General features: G+C 38.2%; 1 protein-coding gene across 1 annotated transcript in view; it reads right to left on the bottom strand.

Annotated features, from left to right (window-relative positions):
* Positions 1–25,806, bottom strand: part of agap3 (ArfGAP with GTPase domain, ankyrin repeat and PH domain 3) — a 148,192-nt gene that overhangs the window by 76,700 nt on the left and 45,686 nt on the right. The window contains exon 2 of the mRNA XM_032566157.1: positions 850–908. Coding sequence (XP_032422048.1) covers positions 850–908 — 59 coding nt within the window. The remainder of the gene's footprint in view (positions 1–849; positions 909–25,806) is intronic.

The following is a 25,806-nucleotide window of genomic DNA, read 5'->3' as shown; positions in this document are numbered from 1 at the left end:
ATGATGTTCCTATGTTTTCTTACATTATGGCTCTCAAAGAAAAACTGGAGTTGGCTAAAATGTATATGTGCAGGTCAAAGCTTTATCAACACTGTTGTTTGGAGATCAGAAAATTCCGTTTACTGCAACTGTGGGATCTGATCATAAACTTTTTCTTTAACTGTTTAGAAATGATTGGCAAACCTCTTTCCAACAACCTGACCTTGTTGCTGACCACTGCTTTTTTGGAACACTTCATTTTAACTTTCACAAGCAGTTTAACAAAGTTCCAATTAACACCTCAGATTCATTGAGAAAAGCAGTTACATTTGAAGCATTTGAGGTCACCACAGCAAGTTTGACTTTTAAGTCACTGGTGTGAATTGCTATTCAGTTGGAAGTTTTTGTTGTTTTCAAAGAGACAACAAAAACGGCAGCAATTTAGCCACAAAGAGAACTACTGGTACAATACAGGAGTGCAGCTTTAGAGGGCATTAGACCATAAGAGGATGTTAGTTGTGCATTTGGCAGTTGCTGTGCCTATGTGCTCCACTGGCGGGTGGGATCAGACCCAGGATGTGTCACCAGTCTAGCCCAAAACTGTCACTCATCTCACTTCCTGCAGCAAGCCACCTTACATCTCCATGCCAACACATCTCATTAAAGAAAAAAGAAAAAAGTCACCAACTATGTGCCAGCAGAAAAGTCCGGCCAATTTTCTCAAATGTGCCTTCGCGTGTGAAATGCAAAACCTGTGCTACATGGACATGGAATGCTTTTTCAATGACATTTTCAATCTGTCAGTATGATGAAACCACTGAAGGCATATCAACAGCTGGACTGCAAGAAGCAAAATAAAATGTTACTCACCACTTTCAGCTCTGGAACTGATCGACTCAATGTCCATTCCTGACTATTGACGAATGAGTCTGCAAACAAGACAACAAACAAATAAATTATTAACGCACAATAACTGTAGTTTACACCCAAATGGTTGAGTCTACATGAAGTTTTATGATTGACACGTCAGCTGCCATACCCTGTTGATAAAACAAAGCTTATCAGCTCAGGACATTTTGTCCAACACAACAATGGATTATGTAAATTTTATTCTAACTGTACCATCACATGTTATTTTCACTTGCAAAAAAATCTATTAAACAATTTAATCTAAATGAAAAGTAGTGACTAATCAGCAGAGTCATGATAAATCCAGCTTACTGTTGTAAAACGGTTTGAAATATTGTCTCAGAATATATATATTTTTTAAATTTCTCTTTCAATTCTTTTTGCTAAAATCTACATCTATGGTAAACTACAAAAGCATGTACCAATTGATAAAGATGGGCCTCCCATTAGGTGCATATATCACTGCAGCACCACAATAATGATTTTGGTAGCTGGGTCCAAAGGCTTTATTTTTGGAAAAACCAACACAATCCCTTTTCATGTCCTTGATATTGCAACATTAGTATTGTGGAATCAAATTTTTTAATTATCTTCTCCATATAAAAGCCAGAGTGTTAAAGATCCCTTTTTAACACTGGTTTGAGATTTGTAATAATCTTACATATAGCAATTAAATATAAGACTTAGACTGTGGTGCTGAAGTGTGTCTATAAGCTCAGGCCCTTCGAACACAAATTTTCAATGATCGAGTTCCTGCTATTTCCAGGTAGCTTCATGGTCCTGCACATGTGAATAAAATGGCATCTTTAGACTACAGTGCTGCTCTAACTATCTGAGTCAGTTGTGTGGAAAAAGGATCCTGGTCGGCGAGAACTTGAGTTTAAGACCCCTGTGTTTGCTTTATTATGAAATCTACTACTTGTTGATCACAGTTAGAAGCCTAGCTGACTGGGATTTCTATTAATTACATGGAATGTAAATAATGAATTGACATGCTGATATCTCTTGCTTCATTATACATTTTCAATATTTATCTTGTTAGAAATAACGTTGCCCTGATCTGCGATTGTTTTGCTGTTGAAATGAAAAAATTTTCAGACTGATTATCAAAGTCTGTTTTTTATTATGTTATTTTAAAAGCAGCAGAAACACACATAGCATCAATAGCAATTCAAGATACAGAGACACTAATATAGTTATCACTGTTTTTGACAGAGTACAAAGGACCCAACCTTGTTTTAAAGCCACAACCTAGTAATTTAAGGTACTTTCTGAAAATATCTTTAAGTCTTAATCTTAGATCAAAAACGCATTGCAATTTTGACAAAAGTGATGAGGCTTCATGATAAAAAGAACAGCAACTCGTGGCATGCTCAGACCACACTTCTTATTCAGGTCGATTCATGTATTTAAACAAAAAAGTAACCTGGCAAAACAGAAAACATGGTTTGCGCAATACACAAACTAAGGCTAAATGCCCTTTTTCATAAGGATTAAATGTGCCAATTATCAGGCTTGACCGAACCTGTTTGGTTTAACAGCGACATTTGGAAACTATGATAGATTTTTGAAAATGGACAGAAGGGAGGATTACCATAAAGAACAATGGAAACTAACAGCACTAAACACAAATGACAACTCCACAAGCTGAGCCTGTTTCCCACAGAGAGGAACTATGTGTCATAATAACAGATAGAACAAAGGCCCTCCTAGTTTGGATCATGGTGTTCTCACAATCTGGACCAACCCAGGGAAGCTGCAGTCTCCAATACAGGAACCCAGACACTACGTCTCCAAGGCAACAGAATTTGACCACCTCTTGTCTTTTACACATGTCTCAACCATAACAATTAAAGTACTCTTCCACCATCATTACTGTAATACTTTGTTACAGCAACAGTGATTTCCTTTTGTGCCTCAGGTGAGAATGACTTTAGACTGAGGACTGATGAAATAAACTATATGCTAGGCCCTGCTGTTACAAGGTACCTCTTAATTTTCTTTGCACAATGCATGACATATGTGTGAATGATTCATAAGCCAAACAGACCGGAGCCAACAATTGTTTTACCTACTACAATTATCCCCTGCTAAAATGTTTACTGATTTCTGACCTCCGTTTAGCCTCACACTGCTTTAAGATGTCTCACTTGTTATGGGAGAGGGCTTTTCACTAACCATTGTGCAAGACAGGCTAGTCTTTAAACAGCACACCTCCTGCTAATCCCTCACAGTGTGGGTTTGACATGTCGTAACATGAACGAAGTCTGCTGAGGAGCAGACAGCTCAAAGTAGGTTACAGCAGACTGATCAGATAAAGCTATCCCCATTGTTTTCTTACATTTCCTGTTGTTTCCTATTTCCTTTGAGTTAAACAAGCAGCGACTGAACACATTGTAATGTGCTCAGTTTTTTGGGACAGCATTTCAGCATTGAACATTTTCCCATTTCTTCAACCAACAACTACAATGTGTTTTACTGACCAATACAGAGTTTGCAAAATTGTGAAGTGGTTTTCAAAACATTTTCTCAAATAGAACCATGAAAAGAGTGACATGCATATGTATTCAGTTCCATTTACCACAATAACTAAAGAGAGACCAGTACAAGCAATTGCTTTTAGAGGACACTTAATTAATAAAAATATAATTAATATTTTTCTATACATGTGTATAATGTCACTATACTTTGAGATGAGTGCTCAACTATGTGTGTTTGCCAGAGAATATTAGTGAACAAGCAGTGTGAAGACCAAGAAACAAACCACAGAGGTCAGGGAAAAAGTTGTGTTTAAAGGGACCCTAGCAGATAGAGATGTACCTAAAATCTCCTGCAGCTATATTTGTAGTTAATGTTCATCACATATACATCTGTTTTTTGCTCTGGTCTACATAAAAACCCAATGAAAACACTGAAAAACAACGTATCTTTACCAAGTGAAAAACAGTAAATTAGGCAACAACGTATTTTTTCTCTACCTTACAAATCTCTCAAGAATTCACCAGATACTCTTCCTCAGCAGACAGCTCTATCATTGAGGAGAGATACAGTACAATTACTACGGTCCACCACTAAAAGAAAGAGCCCTAATTGAATCCTTGTGCTCTTTGTTACATCATCCTTTAAATATGATCATCCCCACATTGCTGTGTCCCAGAATGCCAAGGGAAACAGAGAGCCCCATAATTTCTGATGCCAACAGAGGACACCGGTTTCTTTGTCTTTCTCTCAGGAAAACTATGTTGCCGACTAACATGAGATGTCCTCCAAGTCTTAGGACTCTCAACCACAGCTGCCCTAAATTTTTTTCACTTTCACAAGGGTAGATAATTTAGCAGCAAATTTGTGCAAATGCTTGTTAGGCGTGTGCATGTGTGAGTGTATATTTATACTGTGGGAAATAAGTGGGTTTTGGAATGAGAGAGAACAGCTCTGAGGTCTACACTTACACACTGACTTTCCAACCAGGCCATTCCACCATCAGAAATTACAGGCTGAGAATTCATCATGCAAACTACTTCAATCGCTTGCGAACCTCACAACCAAGTTTCTCCGTCTGGCTTCTTTTATCATAGTGTCCTGTCCAAAACTGGCCTGTAGCATCTTTCTTCTCCGTGCTGTTTTTCAAAAATACACATCCACTAACAAAATAACCTAGGAATGCTCTCATCTCCTGGGATGTATTCCCAAAACTCAACCTGTAATTTCTCTCAAAGGGGACAGATAAGTAGCAAACACAATTATGCACGGCCAGTCTTGAGGAGTCTGTAGAACCTACTTTACTTAAAGCTCCATCAAGCATTTTGTAGACACAGATCAGTCAGTTCTCTGAAAATACACAGACTATTCCATTTCAGATAACATTAACATAACATTAGCAAAAGTTGCATTTTTAGCCATAATTTTTAATAGCTTTCTCAGGTTTTATTGTTAATAAGAAAATCCATCAAATGCTACAAGCAGCAATCAGTGCAAAAAGCCAACTATTATTAATCCAAAATGAATATGAAATTATTCAAAACCTTACTCATATACAGTACCTCACAAAAGTCTTCATACTCAGATTTTTATTCCTCATGTAACCACAAACTGCAATGTATTTCATTTTGATTTTATTTGGCTGGCAAGAGTAGTCAATACCAGTACACAAAAGAGTGTGTTATTTATATTTTAAATGCAGCTCACTGACTCACTCCCCAAACAGATCAAGAAGAAAGTTTAAGATGCTGTGATGTGTTTAAAAACAATATCCTCAGCTTTCAACATCTCGCACAACTATGTTCAATCTAACATCAATTCAGTTGAGTTCAGTTTATTTATATTACACCAATTCACAATAAAGGAAATGCAACATAACTGCAAACTATTCAAAACATGGACAGGCTGGAGTGAGAACCATGCAACTTGCCTCAAGGGGACACAGCAAACACATAGAAGAAGGTGTTTGGGTCAGAGGAGGCATACATTTAACATTTTGGCCTCCATGCAAAACAATATCTGTTTCCTACTGAAAATGCCATCCTCAGGGTAAGATATGGTGAACGGAGTATTAAGCTGTGGGGATGTTTTTGTTCAGCAGGTGAGGAAGATTTATTGAGAGAAAATATTGCAAGAAACCCTGTTGAAGGCTGTAAAATACCTGAATTGAGGTACAGGCTTGCAACAACCCTGAAGTTGCAGCCAAATCAACAATAGAATGGTTTAGATAAACATAGTAGTCAGTCTATGTTCAGGCCCAAATTTAATTTAAAATACATATGACTACTTGAGATGGAGTTCATAAAAGGTCTGTAATCTGAGTAAGTTTAGCTATAGTTTGAAAAAAAGAAAGGGAAAACAAAAACCACATATTGCGCCAAAGCAAAGCTGGTAGAGACATACCCCAGAAACATTTTAGCCCTAAATGCAGTAAAAGATGGTTCTACAAAGTACTGGCTCAGGCTGGCAGAATACTCCCCCCAGTAATTTTGAATTATTTTTTTAAAATATCAAAATTGCATTCTTTTGATCCCACTTTACAATGATCCACTACTTTAATAGTCCATAAAAGCACAAATTAATAGATTGAGGTTTATGTTTATAACATGACAAAATATGAAAACATTGAAGAAGACTTTTGAATGAAAATGGAAACCTAAGTGTTAAATAGATCTCAAACTTCTTCCTGAAACTATTTCAGAACAGAAGGATCCAGGTATACTAGCAAACAAAAGTTACAAAGAACAAAATGTACTCCAGTTGAGATTTGCAGGGACAGACGCTGAAAGACAAGTTTCAGCCACTTGGCAGATTTCTTTGCTTTGCATATTTTACATGTGATATTTCAACATTTCACTTACTCTATAGCCCCTACAGCAGTGCAGCATTTTCACTGTGTTAGAGTTTATGTTCACAACATAACTACCCACTGTGGAATTATTTCTTCTTTTTTTAATTTGTAGACTTGGGAGCAGGCAGACAGAATCAAAAAGCAAGATGAAGTTAAAACGGGAATTACTGTTGGCAGAAATTTACAGGGAGTGATATCAAATGAGACAGCAGAGGGAATTCCATCCTCATGAATAACTTTTATGTCAGATTCAAGAAAAGCATACATGGATCTATACAAAGTCAAGGGGAATTTTCTTCAGTGTTCAAAAGTCAGCATGCGTTTGAACAAATCTCTATCACAACTCCTGGTAGCGTGTTGCTTTATATATTCCAACCTTAAATAGATATGTGCACTGCAGACTGTGTCAGCTACTCGAAGACCCCTGTGGAGCCCCTTGACTCAATGCATGGTCCACTGATCACTGCTCGGTACGCAGGTACGACAGGGTTGCTTTGTTCATCCACAATTGGGGGGGTGGAGACAGCTCCACACTCACCTAAAGTACCTTCCCCCCAAACCTCACTGTGTGTATGTGTTCAGTTTTAGACAAACTGGGCTTCAGCTTTCTGGATTTAATTTAAGAACAAGCACTTAGGCAGGTAGCGACAGGCGCCGAGTCCCGCCCCGGGCATTGAACACTCAACTTTGCTCAGGTTGATCGGCACACCTACATTCCTGATGCCTGACTGAAGCTGTGGTGGAATAAATGGTCAAACACTGACTGTCAATCCACCACAAATGTGTAGGTATCCATGGTAACATTTCATGGGAAAAAACAAACATAGGAGTTCAACAGGGCACTTTAAGTACTTTGTATAACCTAAATATATAGCTTCAGTTTTGACATAATGAGTGGGTTAACATCGGATATATGATACCTCACGTCAAGGAAGTTCATTAGTCATCACAGTCTAATTTTGTCTCTAGAGAAAGGTTGAAAGAAGGAGTTCATGTACAGAATGCAACAAATCTTAAACTGGAGCCATTAATACAGAAAGTTACAAACATTTGCCTCTTTTCTGGCTGCTCTTTCAGACCACTGGACAAACACACTCCACTGTCAGTGTTAACCTTTAAACACTGTGCTTAAGTCGTTTTCTCCACTCCCCATCATTATTGCATGTAAGCCCTCCTAATATAGCTCTGCTAGACTGCCAAATGCATCCTTATTACTGCTACTGACTGCTTTAATGTGACTGTTTTAAGCTGCATTTCCGACAGAGTGTGGTACACCATCTCCTGTGTACCACACAAGAGTTGTTTAATACAACTCTTAAACAAGCTAGGTTGTATTCTGGTTTGATTTTATTTTACTTTTCTACCCATTTACTCAAGAATAAAAAAACCTTCTATAAGCAATATGTAATAGCTATGAAACAGTGTACAAAGAGGAGGGCTACCCATGAAAAAAAATGGAAAGATGAAGCACCCAAAATAGAATTTTAAGAGGACTCTCTGGCAGACATTTTTGAACCCCATCCAAACTTACAATTCCCCACATGTTTCTCATTTCCTTGTCCACATTGGGGGAAAATGGAGAGGGGAAGTACCCTTCTGCAAGCTGTAACTTTCTTTGGAGTGAATGATAGTCTATGAATGGAGCGTAGAGCAATAAAAGAAAGTCCACACTCTTGCAGGACTTACCTTGACCTTTGTGGTAGTCTGTGCCTGCCAGAGTCTCTATGGTGATTGGCTGTGCCTTATTATTCCCAGGCTGGGGATACTGGCCATTGTCTTTGTTATGGGGCTGCTGGGATTCACATTTCGGCTGCTCTTTCCTCCTGAAATGTCTGGCTATGAGCTGCCATAAGCTTTGTTCTTCCTGCACTGGTTTGGAAGATAATTTTGTAGGACACAGGGGTACCTCCATTACCTTGGTTTTCCCCCTGCTGTGATACTGAATGTACTGCATGCCCCCATCAGTCTGTGGGTTCACATGAAGCTGGGAGCGTTTTTCCTGTGAGATACGAGAATGGCCGTGGATGCGTTGTTGTCTCCTCTCCAGAACTATTAATTTGAGAGTACTCCCTTGACTCCCCCTCAAATCCCAGATTGACTTTCTCACGTGGCCGATTCCTCCTGATTCGCAAACTGAAGCTCCGTCTTAGAGAGGTCAGTGTAGTTTTGGAAGCATCAGATTTGTTGGATTTTATGAAAGATGCCGTATCCTTTTCCGTGTCTTTATTCCTATCTTGAGATGTTTTCCCAAACAGTTTCCAACGAAAGCCACCTTTAAAAAATCCTCCTCCATCATTGCCTGTGCGGTTACAGTTCATTTGGCTGTCAATATAATCATCAGACCCTTTCTTTCGTAGTTCCAATACCGTCATGCTAACAGGCCTGGGTTTCCAGGTCCTTTGTCGGGACCGGAGAGGTGCATCTGCAGATCCTGATGACCTTTGAGCCAACACAGAGTTGAGGCCATCTACTACCCACAGTTCAGACTTCCTGCTCCTGTGCTGCTCGTTATTTTGCAAAACTCCTTCCCCTTTGCAGAGGTCATGGGTCTGTTGTTCTGACAGAACTGGGCCCTGGCCTGCCAAAATGCAAACACTCCTTGGCCTCCCAAGCAGCTTTCCTTGATCCAGGTGAGAATCTCTTTGCTGGTCAACTGGGTTGCCATACATACTCATCGTTCTCCTGCTGAGCAAGGCTTCATTCTGTTTTGGCCTCCGTAACACGGCCCGTGGTAAAGATCTGTGCTCTTCAATGGTGGCATGACCCCCGTGGACCAGCCTTTCAACACGTACGGTGACAGAGCATGACGGTGAACTCTGAATATGTTGCTTCTGGGTATCCGCCTGAGCTGTTAACTCTACCATGTCTCTATTGCATTTTGACTTCTTGGAGGGTTGTTTCAAAAACTTGTCTGTCTTCATTTTTCTCTCCAACTCCTCCTCCACAATTACCTCCTCTTTGGAACTTCCATGTCTGCTCGTGCCACTCAGGGAGGGCCAGGTGCTGAGTTTCTGTCGTGCTCTGCCCGGCCTCGGGCTGTTCTCCATTGGCACAAGATTCATTAGCTCTCCCTTTAGGTGGGTATCCTCCACCAAGTTGTTAGTGACCCACCCCATGTTGGGCTCAGACGATGCTGCATCTCTCTGTGGTTTTTTCAGGGTAATTGAGAGATGGTAAAAAGTTATCCCTTCCTGCTGTTGACTCTCAGTGGCACTCCTTGGGGTCACATCCACGGTTCCACTGCTAAGGAGTAGCATCACCCTTGAATCAAACAGATCCACCCATATTTCTTCATTCACACACTAAAACAAGCATGAAAGACTGGCCACTGCCTGGGAGCTGAAAGTCGGTTCATAAAGTCCTTCATTGAAGCCTAAATTCCTATGCCAGGCATAATCCTTCACCTCTGACATGGAAAAAAAAAACTTCAAACAAGTTAGTGCAATGCCTCACTGCCACCTGCATCCTCTGGCTCCTTTACTAAGCAGACTCCCAAAGGATTTTTCACTCTCCAGCGCTGATACCTGTCCAGCGTAAAGGATTGCCCAAAAGAAAAATAAGTTCTTTAAGCAAGACATATTTGGAGCAGATAAAAAAGAAACTTGAATCATCCCCCTGCTGTTCTTCATCCGTCTTTGTTTGGCAAGTTTACGAACCGCGAGCACTGCTTGCAGTTGGTGCAGACAAACCCCTTAATCTCTGAGTTCTTGCCATGTAGAGCATGAGGGAGTGTGTCTGTGTTTGAACTTTCAGCTGCCTTCCAACCCCTGGGACACACGGAAAACAAGGAGTGGATCCCAGGAGCATTGAACACACCCTCCTTCTTTCTCCAGAGCTGGCAGAAACCCTGGAGATAAAACTAAGCATGAGAGCAAGCGACGCATGAGCTGGTGTAATCAGACAATACGCAACAATAAACATACATGGATAGACACTTTGTGTTCTACTGGTCACTGGCAAAACACAACAAAGAGGGATTCATGTTCATGTTTAGTGGAAAAATAGAGAATAAAGTATAACAAACCGTGATACACTTTGCACATTTCTGTGTGTGTGTTTTACCAACTATACATGATCTATATAAATAAATACTAATATACACATACTGCTTAGGGTTTGCACACCAAATTGCAATAATTTTAACAGGATTTACTTCTGCATCTTTGAAAACCTGTGTTGGTAACATGGACTAACCATAAACCACAGAGCAGGCTGCAGGTGTCTCTGACTGCAGCCTACACTCAGTGGGAGAGCTTAAGCTTAATTCCAAGATTGGATGACAGCTATTTATGGTGAGGAAATTATTCTTTTTAAAGCACTGACAGTAACTGTGCAGGAAATGCTGCTGTGGGCATCATATAAATTATGCTCTGTGCATTGCAACATAACATGATTTTAATTCACCATATTTAATTAAAAAGTTTGAAGACAGAGCAACCTAAATAGCTCTGTCTTGAATTGGAATTATCCAACATTGTAATTTCTTACCTTAATTTCATAATAGTGTGTTGCTTCATTTAGTATGCACAAAGCTGTGGGTTACAAAGATAATTGCAGAATGATAAAGCCAAATTCATCACACAGGCAACTGCTGTAATTACTGCATGGACAGAGCTGGAATACTGCCCCTCTGTGGTCAATTACGAAACGGATTTAATAATACAGGGGGATAAGAAATCTATTTACGTAAGAGTTATCAATTAGGTACAAGTTTACTAGGAAAACCCTACGATTCCACCAAAATACTCACACAATCCTTCATAATATAAAAATGTTTCTATATCTAATTTAAAATAACTACTTATCTAGTTCATTATTGTGGTACTGCCTTTTATAGTTTTTTTTTACAGTGCAGTAATACCACAACATATGGACTTTTCAGTCTATGTGTTATGTATATAACTCTACCCTGGCAATTGACTGGAATATAGGTGTTATGATAAAGGTAGCTTAATATCTATTGATACTGCATACATTAGTGAAAAATTGTGTTCATTTATTCCATTTTTACTTAGATAAAATTAGCAAATTTGAAGTAAAAAAAAAACATCTTCCTTCAGAAATCTGAGCTGAAGTGGGAGGTTTCTACTATTTTGTCTTTTTTATTAACTTAGAGACTATTGTTGCCTTGCGGTTTAAGTCCAAAAATGATTTTGGCCTCCGATGTCTCAGAAAACTTTAACTTGATACATTTTTAAAAGGTTTTATATTTCTTGGGAGAAACACAAGAAAGCGAAAGAATAAAAGTCAAACAAAAAGTAAAACATTACAAAATAATAATAAAAATAGACAGCACATAATTTGATAGAAATAAGAGGCTTTATTCTCCCACATTTGGCAGACCAAAACCAACAAGTTTACCCAGTTTATTTCAGTATAAATCAAAGGATCTTTTATCTACTGAAGTTCTCCAGCCAGCAATTTTCTGAACTCCCTTTTGCTACAGTAAGGCAATTATGATACATTTTTGGTCTTGTGCTACAAGGTGGGCTAAACAGAAAGGTTTTAACACCTGCAAATCAAATGTTAAGCATCTGCATTATGTATTGCTACTTTACAGATTAGACTGCTTCTTATTAATATTGTCAGCTATTGCAAATGGATGTTAGCAAGTCACTGAACATAACAATTAGCAAATCCTACAGTTTCATCACACAGTTTTTTTACTGAAAAATCTAAATATTAATTTTAGCATTAATGGAGTACATAAGAAGCCACCAGCACTTGTTCTCGTTCAGTGTTCCTTACTACAGAATAGTTAGTATGTTTGTATTTACCTTAAAACATATACTGTATATCACAATTGTTGTATTACTACAGGTAACCCAAAGAAGCAGTGGTACTTTTAACATAGTAGGAAAACCATGGCTTTAAGTAAAAGTCGCAGCACAATAGCTGCAAGTATGTTTTTAAGCAATGCTGCTTAATAAAGCTACCTGAAAGATCCTTTTAGGCAGCTACACAAGGTTCTCTTCAGTAAAGTCAGAATGAAAACGAAACCATTTCAGGAATTCTCCAGTAATTGTTTACAAACATGCCAAACCACCGAACATTCTTCAGCATTAAGTTAGCTCCCGTTCTCATCTGATAGCTCGCTCGTGCAGATTTTACCTGAGACTAGAAAGTAGAGGTAGTGAATAAATTGGGTGTCATCATGGAGCAAAATGTCCTTTCTAGACACTAGACTGAGAGGTGTCAAGTTCGCCTCTGACTTCTAATGTAGAGCAGCATAATCAATTTATGACCTTCAAAAACTAATCATAATTTAGCAATTCTACAGATTCTTCCCAACTGGGATTTGACATTTTTGCCACTGACTGCTACTGTCGATATAATTTCCTGCAAATCAGTTATCTCCAGCATGTTTGTCCTTTGTTGATTTTGTCCAGATGCTAGACAAAAAAAACACCCAAAACTTTTTCTGATATATTTGCATTATACAGTGGTAGCAGTTTCCAGCAGAAGCTAGAGCAGTTACTAGAGCATCTAACAAAGTGAACCAAGGAGGTCATGTGCTGTGGCTCACTTTAAGTCGCTTCGCTCTTGTAATTTGTAATGCAGGTGTTAGTTAGCAGCAAGAATCACAGAGAGGATTACAGTTAATCCACAATTATGGAGTTTTTGTTGCTGTGGTCCTGTTGTGTCCAGAGATAGTCTGGATTGAGTATGTCCAGTGTTTTCTAACAGCTTCACCTGTGCATTCTGCACTCTGTTTTCCTTTGCTCGAGAGCATAAAGCATCTTTTTTGTAAGCCAATCCTGAAGACTGCCAGGAAAAATCTTTAGGAAAAGCTGGTTTGTCACTTTTCTGATTTATACAAATCTGTCAACATGTCGGCCTTGATTATATTATGCTTATAGTCTGAGATAAATGTCATTGCAAAAAAAATAATAATAATTTTTTAGCAGCACAGGTTTTTTATGACCTTTCCCCATTCTTTCCAACAAAATAGTCAAAAAAGCGACATTATTTTATCCTCTTTGTGATATTGCAAACAAACAAAATGATACATTTTCGTTACTAAAACACCACCATGTTTTCTGCATAGACATAGAGCCAAATTTGTAAATGTAAGGTTAAATTTGTAAAGAGTATTGGAAAATACAATTGATTTATATACAGGCTGTTAAGGTGATTGATTTACCTCTTAACTGAATTGATCTATTTTTCATCCATTTCTAGTTTTTAGCCTTTTAAATGATATCATTGTCAGCTATATGAAGCTCCCGAAAAATTTACTAGCATCCCTTAAGAATTACTCTGATTAGATTACATTAAAGGTTTGACTAAAATCTTCTTAAATCTTCAAATCTTTCTATTTTTATGATAAACTTTAAAATACCATTAATGTAATTTCGGAACATAATATTCAAAGTACTTTTTTCAGAATTCCAGATTTTTTTCACTTTTAGGTAGTTTGTCTTATGCTTTTTTAAAGCGTCTTAGCAGAGTAAGTAAAGTAATGCAATCTATTCACAAAATCTATTTGTCTCATTCCAAACTGAAATCGCACATCGGAATAGACCCAGGGTTACTCAGAAGCTGAAAGGGAAAAGTTTCAGAACTACATCAATTACCTTCAGAGCTTAGGAAATTTCTAGTGGTGTGATATTTCCAGAATAATTATTAGGACAAAGCAGGGAACAGATATGTCTGAACAGCAGACGTAACAGAATGACAGCCAGGCTGCACTACAGTGTTTATATGGGGACACAGACACTATGAGCGACAAACGATGGTGTTGTCTGGCAGATTGCATGATGGGTCCCAGCCACATGAGTAAAGCCTGCTAACCCCCTGTCAGAATCAGAACATGAGTCGGTCTGAGGAACACAGTCATGCACATATGTGCACTCGTTCACAAAAACGGTCACGTCGGAAGCTGACACGAGAATCGAGGTGGCCCCGTGTGTTGCACAATGCTGTCTAGCTTCCTGCTAAAATAATGTTGTAAAACCTGCTCTGTTTTGTTTTGAAGGTGATGGTAACTTCATTCCCACATAAACAACTGCACCGTGATGTGTAAATGTGTTATCTGCTTACAGGAAAACATATACAGTGCATGCCTTCCACATTATTCAGTGTTCAGTGATGGATACGCAAGACAAATTAGTGCCAAGGCTTGTGACAGTGACTCACTTGATTTAATGAGAACAAAGCTGTTCATGGCTTTTCAGAGGTACTGGTATCAAGCTTTAAATACAGCGTTGTGTGAACATGTGAATGTGAAAAATTCAAAACAGAAGCCAAAATGGAGAGACAAGAGGACCTCATTCACAGAATACACCTTTGGTGACGAGGCGTCTGGTTTCGCTGAACAGATTCATAAACTGTGATTAGCGTCATTTGACACCAGATTCATCAACTTAAATGCTAATCAGCCATATTGTTTGTGAGTAGGCCTGTCGCGATAAACGATAAATCAATTAATCGTACGGATAAATTAAAACTATCGACGTCATTTTAATTATCGGCATTATCGTCTCTTCCAACCTTTTTCTCTTTCTGTTGATGACACTGAATGAAAAAAGACTTAACTCCGGTGCTCTCCACTGACCCTACCTTCCTCATTTCCTTAGTGTAGCCTAAAGCCCAGCGCACACTGCACGATTTTAGAGCTGTCGGCCGATTGTCAAAACCTGAGATCACACATTAGTCGACAGAAATCCTAGGTATAACGGCTCGATCGGGTTCGTTCCTGCCCTGTGGTGTCCAACAATGGGCACAAAATAATGGCTACAAGTCCAGTGAACTAATTTTAAAACCAGGCATTAATCAATGCTTTACTACAATCTACCTGCAATGCATGTGGCTAGTGTCAGCGTAAAGTCCTGACCGAATGAAAATCATTATAACCCTATTTACGTCACGTTAACGAAGAACAGCTGAAAAGTTACCGGGTTTATCAACTGCGGTAGCAATTTCGCTCCAGCTCCTCCCCTTATCATTTCTATATTCTTTGCATGTTGAATAAACATTAATGTTTCCACATATCATCTCAGATGTCCGCTGGACTTCGGGTTGCGTCGTGTCAGCTGTTTGGGATTCCCCGACGTAATTTCCCCTCAGAAAGCGCGGAGGAGAATCCGCGCTTTCTGATTGGCTGCCTGTCACATTCAACAGGCTGCATTAACTCTCCCATGTCGGGGAAAACCCCTGATTTAGATCGGAGCAGGCAACGACGATCTATCCTAACACACCACACAATCTTAGAAAGACCAACGTTCTAAGATTGTCATAAGGGGAAAAATAGGAGCAAAAAATCATGTAGTGTGAACTATTGCATCAGGTAGTCGATGTGCCCATCTTCTCTATTTAAATCTAATTATTACTGAAGGGCAACATAATATACAGACTTCATAATCTGCCCTCTTTTGGTTGAATGCAGTATTTATTTCCACTTTGGCTTTATGCTGTTTAGTTTTTTTTCCAGTACATTTTTTGTTAATGGAGACTGAGAATCCATTTTATTTTTGTTTTTGGTTGTTTTGTTTATTTTGTTTATCAGTTCCAGTGTTTAGTGTTCTTTTGAAAATAAAGTGTATCTAACTTTGGCAAGAAATCGCATGCATTATTACGTCATTTCCATTAAATCAGTGTAAAAAGACCTTATTATCGTTTATTGCAATAATTTTTGAGACAATTAATCGTTGAGCAAAATTTGCTATCGTGACAGGCCTATTTGTGGGTCTTTTAAATTTTTTATTTAATTTGCCAATATGAAAGTTTTGCTTTAGTCAGAGACAGTTACATACTTGGGTAAACAAAATCTCTTATGAGGAGATGAATTTGTCAAAAATGTCCGAACTTTGATCCAGAAATGAAGCCACATCCGTAATGAATTAATTCTGGTAAAAACCCTGAAGAGATCCAAGCGCTTAGTGAGCAAGCTAACTACAATTGGTAGCCAATACAACCAGTTAACCTATTTCTATTCATTTAATCCATTTGAAGTACAGTATGTGTTCAAAACTTGTACAGCAAGAGTACCACAGTATTAATTTGATACAAACCATCAGAAGTCCAATTAAAGATTTGATACCTGGAACTTTGCTTATGTTTTAAATCTGCGGCAGCTATAGTGGATTCGTCAGGGTGGAATTGGGGTCCTTAATACTTTCAAAAGTCAAAATCTGTCTTTAAACTCAAGTAGAAAAGAATGTGCTTCCTATTATCTTTTTTTTTAATAAAATGAAGATGTGATTAAATTTATTCCAACCTTTCATATGTTCCAAAACATATGTCACTGAAAAATTACATCATATGTTTTTAAAAGTTTAATATGGTGACTTCTGGAGTAGAATTATAAACTCTGAACTGTTCAGTGCACTGTTTGCATCTTTTTTGAGTAAAATTAAGAACAAATAGCAAGATATGGAAAATGTAAAATACCTAAACTAAATGTAGGGTAGTTCATTTAACATCTTGGCCAAAATAAATACCACTTAATGGATTGAAGGATCAGCAGAGTATTTTATAAATACAGTTATTTATTAAATAAAATAAAATAAATAAAGTCATTGCAATGTTAAATGTTTTGCCAATACCTAATCTCTAGTACCATCAACATTTAAGCAATTATTTCCTTTGTAGTATGGAACATCCAACATTGTAAAGGAAGACACTAAAATTTATTCATAGTAAAAAATATTTTATACAATTTACCTTTATTTACTCTTAAAGGTACAACAAATATTAGCTGACTGCCATCTAGTGTTAAAGATTGAATAATGCAGCAAAGTAAAAATAGTCAGCTCCACATATTTTGGTTGTTTCATATCTTTCGTAATGTAAAACAAAAAAAAAGAAACACAAATAAATAAATACATCTATCTACTCATATGTATGTAATAACCTATAAAAAAAAGGGGGTGGGGAATCTGAAGAGTGTAGGCGGTGTGGGTTATGAGGTTTTGTATAAGCAAACAATTAGGATGCACTGAAAAGTCATCCTAATTGATTACTTTTTTCATGTTCACTCCCCTGTGGACGACCTGGAAACCCACAAAAGCAAAACACCTTGAATCGTGTTTCAGTTGTAAAATGTGTGGAGGAGAAAGTGTGACCTTTCTACATCTGTGAGAATGACATGTAAAGCAATAACATTACAATGTAGCACAGTGCAAAACAAATATGTGAGCCGTTTCAAGAATTGTAATACAAATCTGACAAGGAGATGAGGTTTGCAAAATGTAGCAATATTCTGCAGCCACACCTTTGCATTGGCACGTGTTCCCCAAAGACAAGTAAACAGACAGGTGTTTAACATGATGCCAACATTGTCTCATGTCTCATAACTCGACCACAACTGTAATGTTTCTCCCTCAATTCATTCATTCACTTCAGATCTAGGAAACACTAAGAAAAATGGAAAAAAACAAGGATGTAAACACGGAGGAATGTGAGATAGAGTAGGACACCTTCCACCCACATAAGTGGGAAAGAGCTAGCGATAGCATCTATTTCAAGGGTGGAAAGCCTGCAAATCATGTAAAGCTAATGTACTACCTAATTTTCTGAAAATACATAAAACAGATTAACTGATAATAGAAACATTTATTTGGACAATATTTAAATAACATAAAAGTATCTCTTTAAATCCACAATTTTTAGCTGTTGTACACTCACCAACCACTTTATTAGGTACACTACAGTGTATTGTATTTCAGAAACGCCTTATCTACATAGATTTTTCTGCACAACCATCTCTTAAGTTTACATTAAATGGTTAAGAACATAGAAACGATCCCAGTGAGAGGCAACTGGATAAAAAAATGCCTGGTTGACCCAGGAGGTCAGAGATGAATGACTAGACTGGTTTGAGAGAAAGGCAATGGTAGCTCTAATAACAACTTGTTCTAGTAAAGTTAGTTAAAATATGACCTCAGAATTTGACATAAAAACCATAAAAAATATGGATTCATCCTGCTACAGTATATAGGGAAAAAAATCTTAATTATCAGGCAGCCAAAAATCTGTATCAGCCCTGTAAAGCCGGATTGATGCATCTCTAATTTATATGATGATAAACCATAATAGGTGCATCTGCGATGAATTAACCTATGTACAGGAACACACAAAATCACACAGTGAAGATTTGCCCCCTTCATAGAACTGATTACACAAAATTACCAATCCTACTTACACCCTCCCCCTTTGTTCATTGATGCTGAATTAATATCGGCAAATGAATAAGCCAGAAGCCTCACACATAGACGCCGAGTGGCTACAGACTGCAAGGAAAGTTTATGATAATTATGCTTGCAGTAGTGGTACCGAGCGTGGGCGTAGAGCTTTTTAAAATTCAGCTGCACTAGCGATGAGCATACGTCACCATTGCTCCACTGCAGAGAAAATGATAGGTTCCAGGACGTCTGTGGGAGGCTGTGAAAAAAATTCCAGACACTTCTGTCTCTGAAATTCAAGTTTTCAGGGGAGAGCTTGCGCATTTGTACAGTGTGTGTAAAAGAAATATAGAGATGGAGAATGGAGGATACTGAATGAGACAAGGGGTGTGTACAGAAACTGTGGAACCTCCACTACTATCAACATGAAGAAATCTGGAAACAGAATGTTTGGCATTCAGGAATCCACATAAAAACATAACACTGACGGATTTTCTGTTACTTATGTTCAACAAATGTATTTTACACTTGTTTATATTATAGTTACCCTGCTGGCCGATGTATTAGAATCCCCTAATGCATCATCCAAAAATATTCAAGGTGCAGAAAGCTTGTGAAGGTTGGGTTTCATACTTGGCTTGGGTGAATGGAACAAACTGGGGCAGAGAATGGAAAGATGAAGGCAACCAAATGGTTGGTAAAAAATGACAAAATGACCACAAAGAGAATGTAGGAGGAAACTGAAGAGAGGCACAGAATTTGCAGGCAGGTTTGTGTGGGTTGGTGGCTCCCAGTCCTCCGCCTCCTCCTCTCCATTTTAGCTTGCAAACCCCCGCTCACTTCTGTTGTCATCTGTGAAATCTCGCCTTTCCTTTCATGCAAATATTTCATTTTGCAACTAAATCAAACCGATTAGTAGTAGTAGGAATGTTAAAATGGAGTTAGATACAGTGCCTTGCCAAACTATTCATCCCCTTTTAACAGTATTTACATTTTATCACATCACAAACCTCAGTATATAATAATTTCTTTTAAAAAAAAAGTTCTCAAAAGCTTGCCGTGAATTTGCATTAAGCACCTCTGAGTCTGTGCTTCATAGAATATTATTATGCTACCTTTGGGTTTTTGTCTTTACCACCTTTGAACACAAAAAAACTGAAACTTTTACCAACTCTTCTTCACAAGGTACCTCAAGCTCAGTAACATGTGTGAACATAAAACGTTAATCCTTGCCACAGACTAAAAAGGGTATTCAAGTCTGGACTTTGACTGGGTCATTTTAACTGTGATCTAAACCAGTAGTGTTCAAAATCAGTCTTCAAGAACTATGACCTGTTTTAGATGTTTTCCTATTAGCACACCGGAATGAAAAGAATGCATAGTGAGCATGTCCCTGAAGAACTTCCTAGCATGTTGTAGTGGAGCCATTTTAAAAGGCCACTAGTGTTGGAGCAGGGACACATCTCAGACATGAAGGACACCACCCTTAAGGAATGACTTTAGACATCGCTGATAACCTTAGGTGACCAATTAAAAAAAGCAGGAGATCAGAAGAGATCCCCCCTAATCTCTTCAGATCCACCAATGGACTATCAAGCAATGGATTGTTTGGACTGTCCATTGCTGTTTGGACAGCAATGGACAGTCCAATGGACAGTCCAAACAGCAATGGACAATGCTGTTTGTCCATTGCTGTTTGGACTGAATGTATATGTCCACATTTCATAGTAACAACTGGAGAGCATTGCAGGCACCTGTAGTTGTAAAGTGACAAAATGTGAAAAAGTTCAGGCAGTAGAAATATATTTCAAGGCATTGTACAACATCTCATCTGTCAGCCACTACTTGACTTTCAGCTGCCTTATTGTTTTCTTCTGCAGTTGTTAAAATAAATAGAAGTGTCAATCACAGCATCAACAGACCCCAAAATGAAGACATGTTCTTGTGTCACAGCACAGTAGGTCAACCTGCGTTCTATTCTATTACCCATCTTTCCTTCCCGCCGAGGCCTTTGAGAGGTTATTTACAAACACAAGCCACTTAGGATTTAATTCTCATGTTTGTTGCTCAAAACCACAAATGTGCCATAATTATTTTTCACATCTACAGATAAATTGACCATTTATTGTCCAATTCTGTTCTGTGTGTTGCTCATTTTCTTTCCACTGAAAATAAAAAGAGGGTCATAAATAGCAATTGTCAGAGCACAGACTTTTCTATAGATTTCTACACCTTTTATTTTCATTCCTGCAATGCCAAACATACATTTGAGGCAAGGATCTCTGAGCTTATGACACAACTGTTTAAGAAAAAAAGTCAGAACACCATTCTTCCCATGACTGCGCTCCAATCGTTGCTATGAGCATAAAAATTTGGGACAGCTGTTGCCTGCACTAGCAAAAATATTTGCTTCTATTAGGCAGATGCAGTTCATGAACCTCAGGTTTACAAAATAAAAACTCTAAGCGGCCCCTTTATTTCGCAGCGCTCGCTTGCTTCCTGAAAGTAATTATGCAATCAGTTTTCAGCAGATAATAGCTCCCGGGCAGTGATGCTCCATTGTTTCAGTGTTCAGCGTGGGATTAATTGTTGCTACGTTTATTAAACTAACATATCTGTGACTGATGATTATCTGGAAAAAAAATCTCTGAGATTTAGAAATGGACTGTTAGTCCACATGTCCAGAAGCTGAAGTTAAAGGGTCCTTAGCAGAACCATGGTAACAAACTTGTAGCTGAGATGAGAGTAAGGAAAAAAATAAGATGAAAAATCAAAACCATTAAAGTGCAACACAGGCACTCTTTTACCTTGCTTTTAAAGTGGGTTTTGAGAGTGAAAGTGAATAATCTGAAAGTCATTAAAGGTAAACCCGTCACCGCCTCTACAAGAAATGGCAGACCATCAATATTCTGCGTGAGTACATCAATTCAGTTAGACAGCCAGACACAAAGCATTAGATTCAGTACAGTCTCAATATCCAGCAGCAAAGTGATGCAGACACCAAGGCTGGAGAGGTCAAATCAAACATTTGTGCCCTAATTGCTTCTTGACAGATTTATCTGTCAGAGTCAATAAAATGCTGCCACATTACACGCTTCCTGTGGCATTTTTAGGTCACCTCATCACATCATTTGTCCCCGCCAGGTACATCGGAGGAGGAGAACGAGATATTCCATCTTACTATTTGCTTGCTTCAGAGCAATGTAAGCACGACTGGCAGGTCAGGATGAACCTGAACCAGATGCAAAAACGCTGAGTGATGGCGTCTGTCATGAATTTCCTGCAATTTAACTTTTACATTATATCAAACACGCCAGAGTTTGGTAGCAGAATAATGGATGAGATGAAACTTCAACAAATAAGACGGAAACTATTTCCAGATACACAAATATGCTCATCAATGTCTTTTTTTTTTCTTTGTCAGATTTTATAAAAAAAAAAAATAAAAATACGAGAAGATAAAACTGCTGATCAATGCTGCTTCAAATCTCTGCAGGGAACCAGAGCATGCTGAATACACAGTTTTTCCAAAGTCGTGTGTTGTTTGATTGCAGAGGCGTTGTCAGGTTTTGACACCTCCTTCAGGGAGTAGAAAATTTTAAAATATTTCCAGAAGACTAAAAGCTACCAAACTCACTCTTAAGAAAAGAGAAGAAATTAATAACATAAAAACAATTATAAAAAATGTTTTGCTGAATTGATTTAACACTACTTAATATATTATATATCAGGTGTTTGAGAAGAAACTGTTGTATATTCAACCCAAGGGAAAAATGGATCAATGCACCTGCATGTTATATTCTCCTGACACCCATCAATTCATATCACTGTCTGTACAGAATCACCACAAAACTAAGCATCCTCAGACTTGCATCCAAACCAGAGGCCGCAGGACTTTCAAACGTTTACAAGACATCTTTATAAGACAAGTGAGAGCTCTCTCCTTTGAAAGTGCTGGAACCCAGTCAATCTGCTATAACTAGAAGCTTAATTTAATCATTTCTGCAGCTCTGCAGGGAGGGTCCATGTTGGCAGCTTCTGTGCAAGTAATGTTAAAGGGATAGTTCAGGTATGAGCACAGTGTAAGACTTCATTCATGCGTTAATGTCTTATAGAACAGAATAGAACAGAAATATCCTATATTGTCCCACAGTGCAATCGCAGCAAAGTGACACTGCATTTGAAGCATGTATATTCACACACAGATAAACATAAAAATGTATTCAAAAATATATAAGAACATAATTAAGAAGTAGTTGGACATAACCTTGTAGTAGATATAGGATTATGCTATGAAAAAACAATGAAAAAAATATCTACAACAGTGTTTTTTGTAATCCATGACAAAATATTTAGGAATGTGATTGTGTTCTATGGACTTCATTTCTAATGTAGTAGTAAATATATGAAATAGTCAATATTTCTAGGGAAATATTTACTATTTGCAATTACTTCACACAACTCCACCTAAAATATCCCTTTAATATATTTTAAGTAAAAACATGAAAGAAGCTGTTAGAAAAAAAGTCAATTTTGCATGACATGCTGAGATGTGTCGATGGTTTGATGAAAGTGCGAGTGAGTGAAAGAGAACAATATTTTCTGCAGATAACAGAAAGACTGAACAAAATACATTACATGCTGGAGTTGGAAATGTTGGCAGCCTTTTGGAAGTTTGAGTTGAGGATAGATTATACATTCCTTAAAGGGAGTCATGATTAGTTGAACATGTTGGCCTAAATATCTTCTAATTTTCCTTAACTAAAAAAATGTCTAGTTGTGATATGTCAAAAACTCAATTACTTCAAGAAATTTATGTCTTTTGTTATATTTTTCACCCAAGGAGGTCGGCATTTTTTCACCTACACAATGCATGCTGGGTTGGGTCTGTTCTATACCTACAGATTAAACACAGGATGGCTAACTTCACCCGAGTTGTTGTTTTGTGTTTGGTGTAAAAGTCAGTTCAGTCCATCTAGAGTCTAAGCTTTATGAGGATGGTACATCATAAATCTAGAACATTTTTGATACCAAATCTGCACTAATTTCAGCAACTGAGATATTTTCAGCTATTCATATCTAAAAAAAAAAAGCTGCCACAAACAGGCATTCAGTGGGTAAAGTGAAAATGCTGCACTTCAAATACTAACTCATTGTATGTGGATGCCACATTATTAGAAATGTCAGTATATTACATTTATTCTCTGCCTCTAAATTGCATTTAATGGAATCATTTTGTATGCAGAGCATGTCAAAGTACACACTATTATTAAATATTAAAGCCCCATTGATATTTGAAATGTTAGAATCTGCTGCACTTCCGGGCTCTGGTTTTGTTCCAGACTACTAAGGTTGTTCATCCACTTTCCTTTTGTGTTTCGCAAAAAGACAGAAGCAGCCTAATGAGCTGAGAATTTCGTTTTGGGCGAGTGGAATCTAACCTGTAGCCACAGAAACCACATAATAATGTGATCCTCCCTCTGGTTCTTCCTCTTCCTCCTCCTTTGTCCTCTGCATCTCCTCTCCCTATCTCAGTTCTACCCACCCACATGGTCCTCTGCCCCCCCATACTGCTTGCTGAACACTGCATCAGCAGCCTCTCCAGAAGAAGGGAGACCTGTTCTTTAACTAGACTAAAACAAACAGCGGCCCCCTTCAAAGCTGCCACATCCGCCTCATCTGCACCCACACCTATTTTTCAGATATAGCCCCTTAATGTGATTCTCAGTTATGTAATCCTGCATGATAAAATACAGAGATTAATGAAATTCAGGGAAAGCCCCCCGACACATCCTGGTCTGCGGGTGAAGATGATGGCAATACTATTTTTACTCAGACATCTCCACAGGTACTATTGTTTCTGAGGTCACATGGCTGCACACCCCAATGAGAAGCACGCTGCTGCAGTGCACTATTTCTGGGTGCCTGGTAGGAGGAGACAGGTGTGTGTATCCTGTGGAGGTAGAAACCTGCTGAAAGGTGTTTCAGCATTTCACAGTTTTGTGTGGAAAGATACCATATGGCATGAAAAAAACTAACCTGGATTCCATGCCTCCCACAGTTAGTAAAACTCTAAATTTTAAAAGTCAAGGTCAATGTTTGGGATCAAAGGTAAAGGCATATCTGGTCTGCTGCTTGTTTCTAAAAGATGCACCATTTGTGTGGATAAAGTCTGGATGCTATGGCCGTCTGGCCAACAGGGTCACGGTCAACCTACAGCATGACCCTTTTTGTCTGAAAATCAAACAGCACAACCCACAGTGTACTCTTTTATATTCCTTATCTTCTTCATTAAAATCATCAGCTCCTCTAGATATGCACAGTTGTTTTCCTGTAGTTGTGACCTGTTTCTTAAGCATTTTAAGCGTCTTGTTTATGACCTTTCAACCCTTCACATTAAGCATGCAACCGCTGACTGTGATTTTTGACCATGAAGGTGGAAATAAACGTCAGAGTCTGCAATATCCCACAAAACCTTGTGTGAATAAGTGATTAAAAAAATCAAAGCATGTGGTTTTCAAAATTTGCAACAAAAAAATCTTATAGTACTGTTCAGTCTATCAACTAAAATTGGAATAAGGACATTCATTGTTGTTGCACAAATGAGTGTAGCACAAGATCTAAAAATGTACTTCCATTTTGGAGGTGCCTGAGTCACAGTAGATATGAACACTTATAGTTTGAGTTGTTTTGAATGGCAAAGTTCAGCTAAAACCTGCCAGTGTACATCTGACCAGCCACAGCTCTCAGGCACAAATAATTCCTTTATAGAAAAGTGACAAGAAGAAGGCCATTGTTGAAAGAACTGCTGGTCACGCACACAACAAATCTGGTCATTATGGAAAAGTTTCCATATTGTTGAAAAAACGTCCACAGAAGCCGTTTGTAATTCACTGCAAGCCATTTAGCAGACACAGACGACATGTGGAAGAAAGCCCAGCGGTCAGTCGAGATAGAAATTAAACCTTTGGCCAACTTTCCACATGTCGGAAAACTAACACAGCTCTCCACTCTCAACACACCATCTTGTGGTGAAACACTGCACACACTGCCTAACATAATGATAGCAGCACTATGATGACTTTCTTCAGTAATTATTCAGTAACCTACCAACTTCAGTAGAGAAGTTGGTAGGTTAAAGTTGATGATGGAAATGAAAAAAGTGTAAGTAAATTTTTGTGGGGAAGCAAGTGACTTCAAGGCTGTGGTGGGTGTACAGCCAGAGTGGAATGGCTAACATTAAACCATATTTAGGTGTTGAAGTGGCCCAGTCAAACTTCAGACCTAAATCCAGGTGAAAATTACATGCCAAGACCAGAAAATTAATGTTCTTAGATCATTGAAATAACTGGCAAAACCGCTAGACTAGAGATGTTCAAATACTCCAAAAGAATTGAAGCCATAATTATAGCAAATAGCTATTCTATATAGTACTGACTCAGGGGTTCTGAATACAATTGCCCA

Source organism: Xiphophorus hellerii, chromosome 6, assembly GCF_003331165.1.
Source record: "Xiphophorus hellerii strain 12219 chromosome 6, Xiphophorus_hellerii-4.1, whole genome shotgun sequence".
Lineage (NCBI taxonomy): Eukaryota > Metazoa > Chordata > Actinopteri > Cyprinodontiformes > Poeciliidae > Xiphophorus > Xiphophorus hellerii.
The sequence above is the reverse complement of the archived record's forward strand: the minus strand, read 5'-3'. Positions and strand labels throughout refer to the sequence as shown.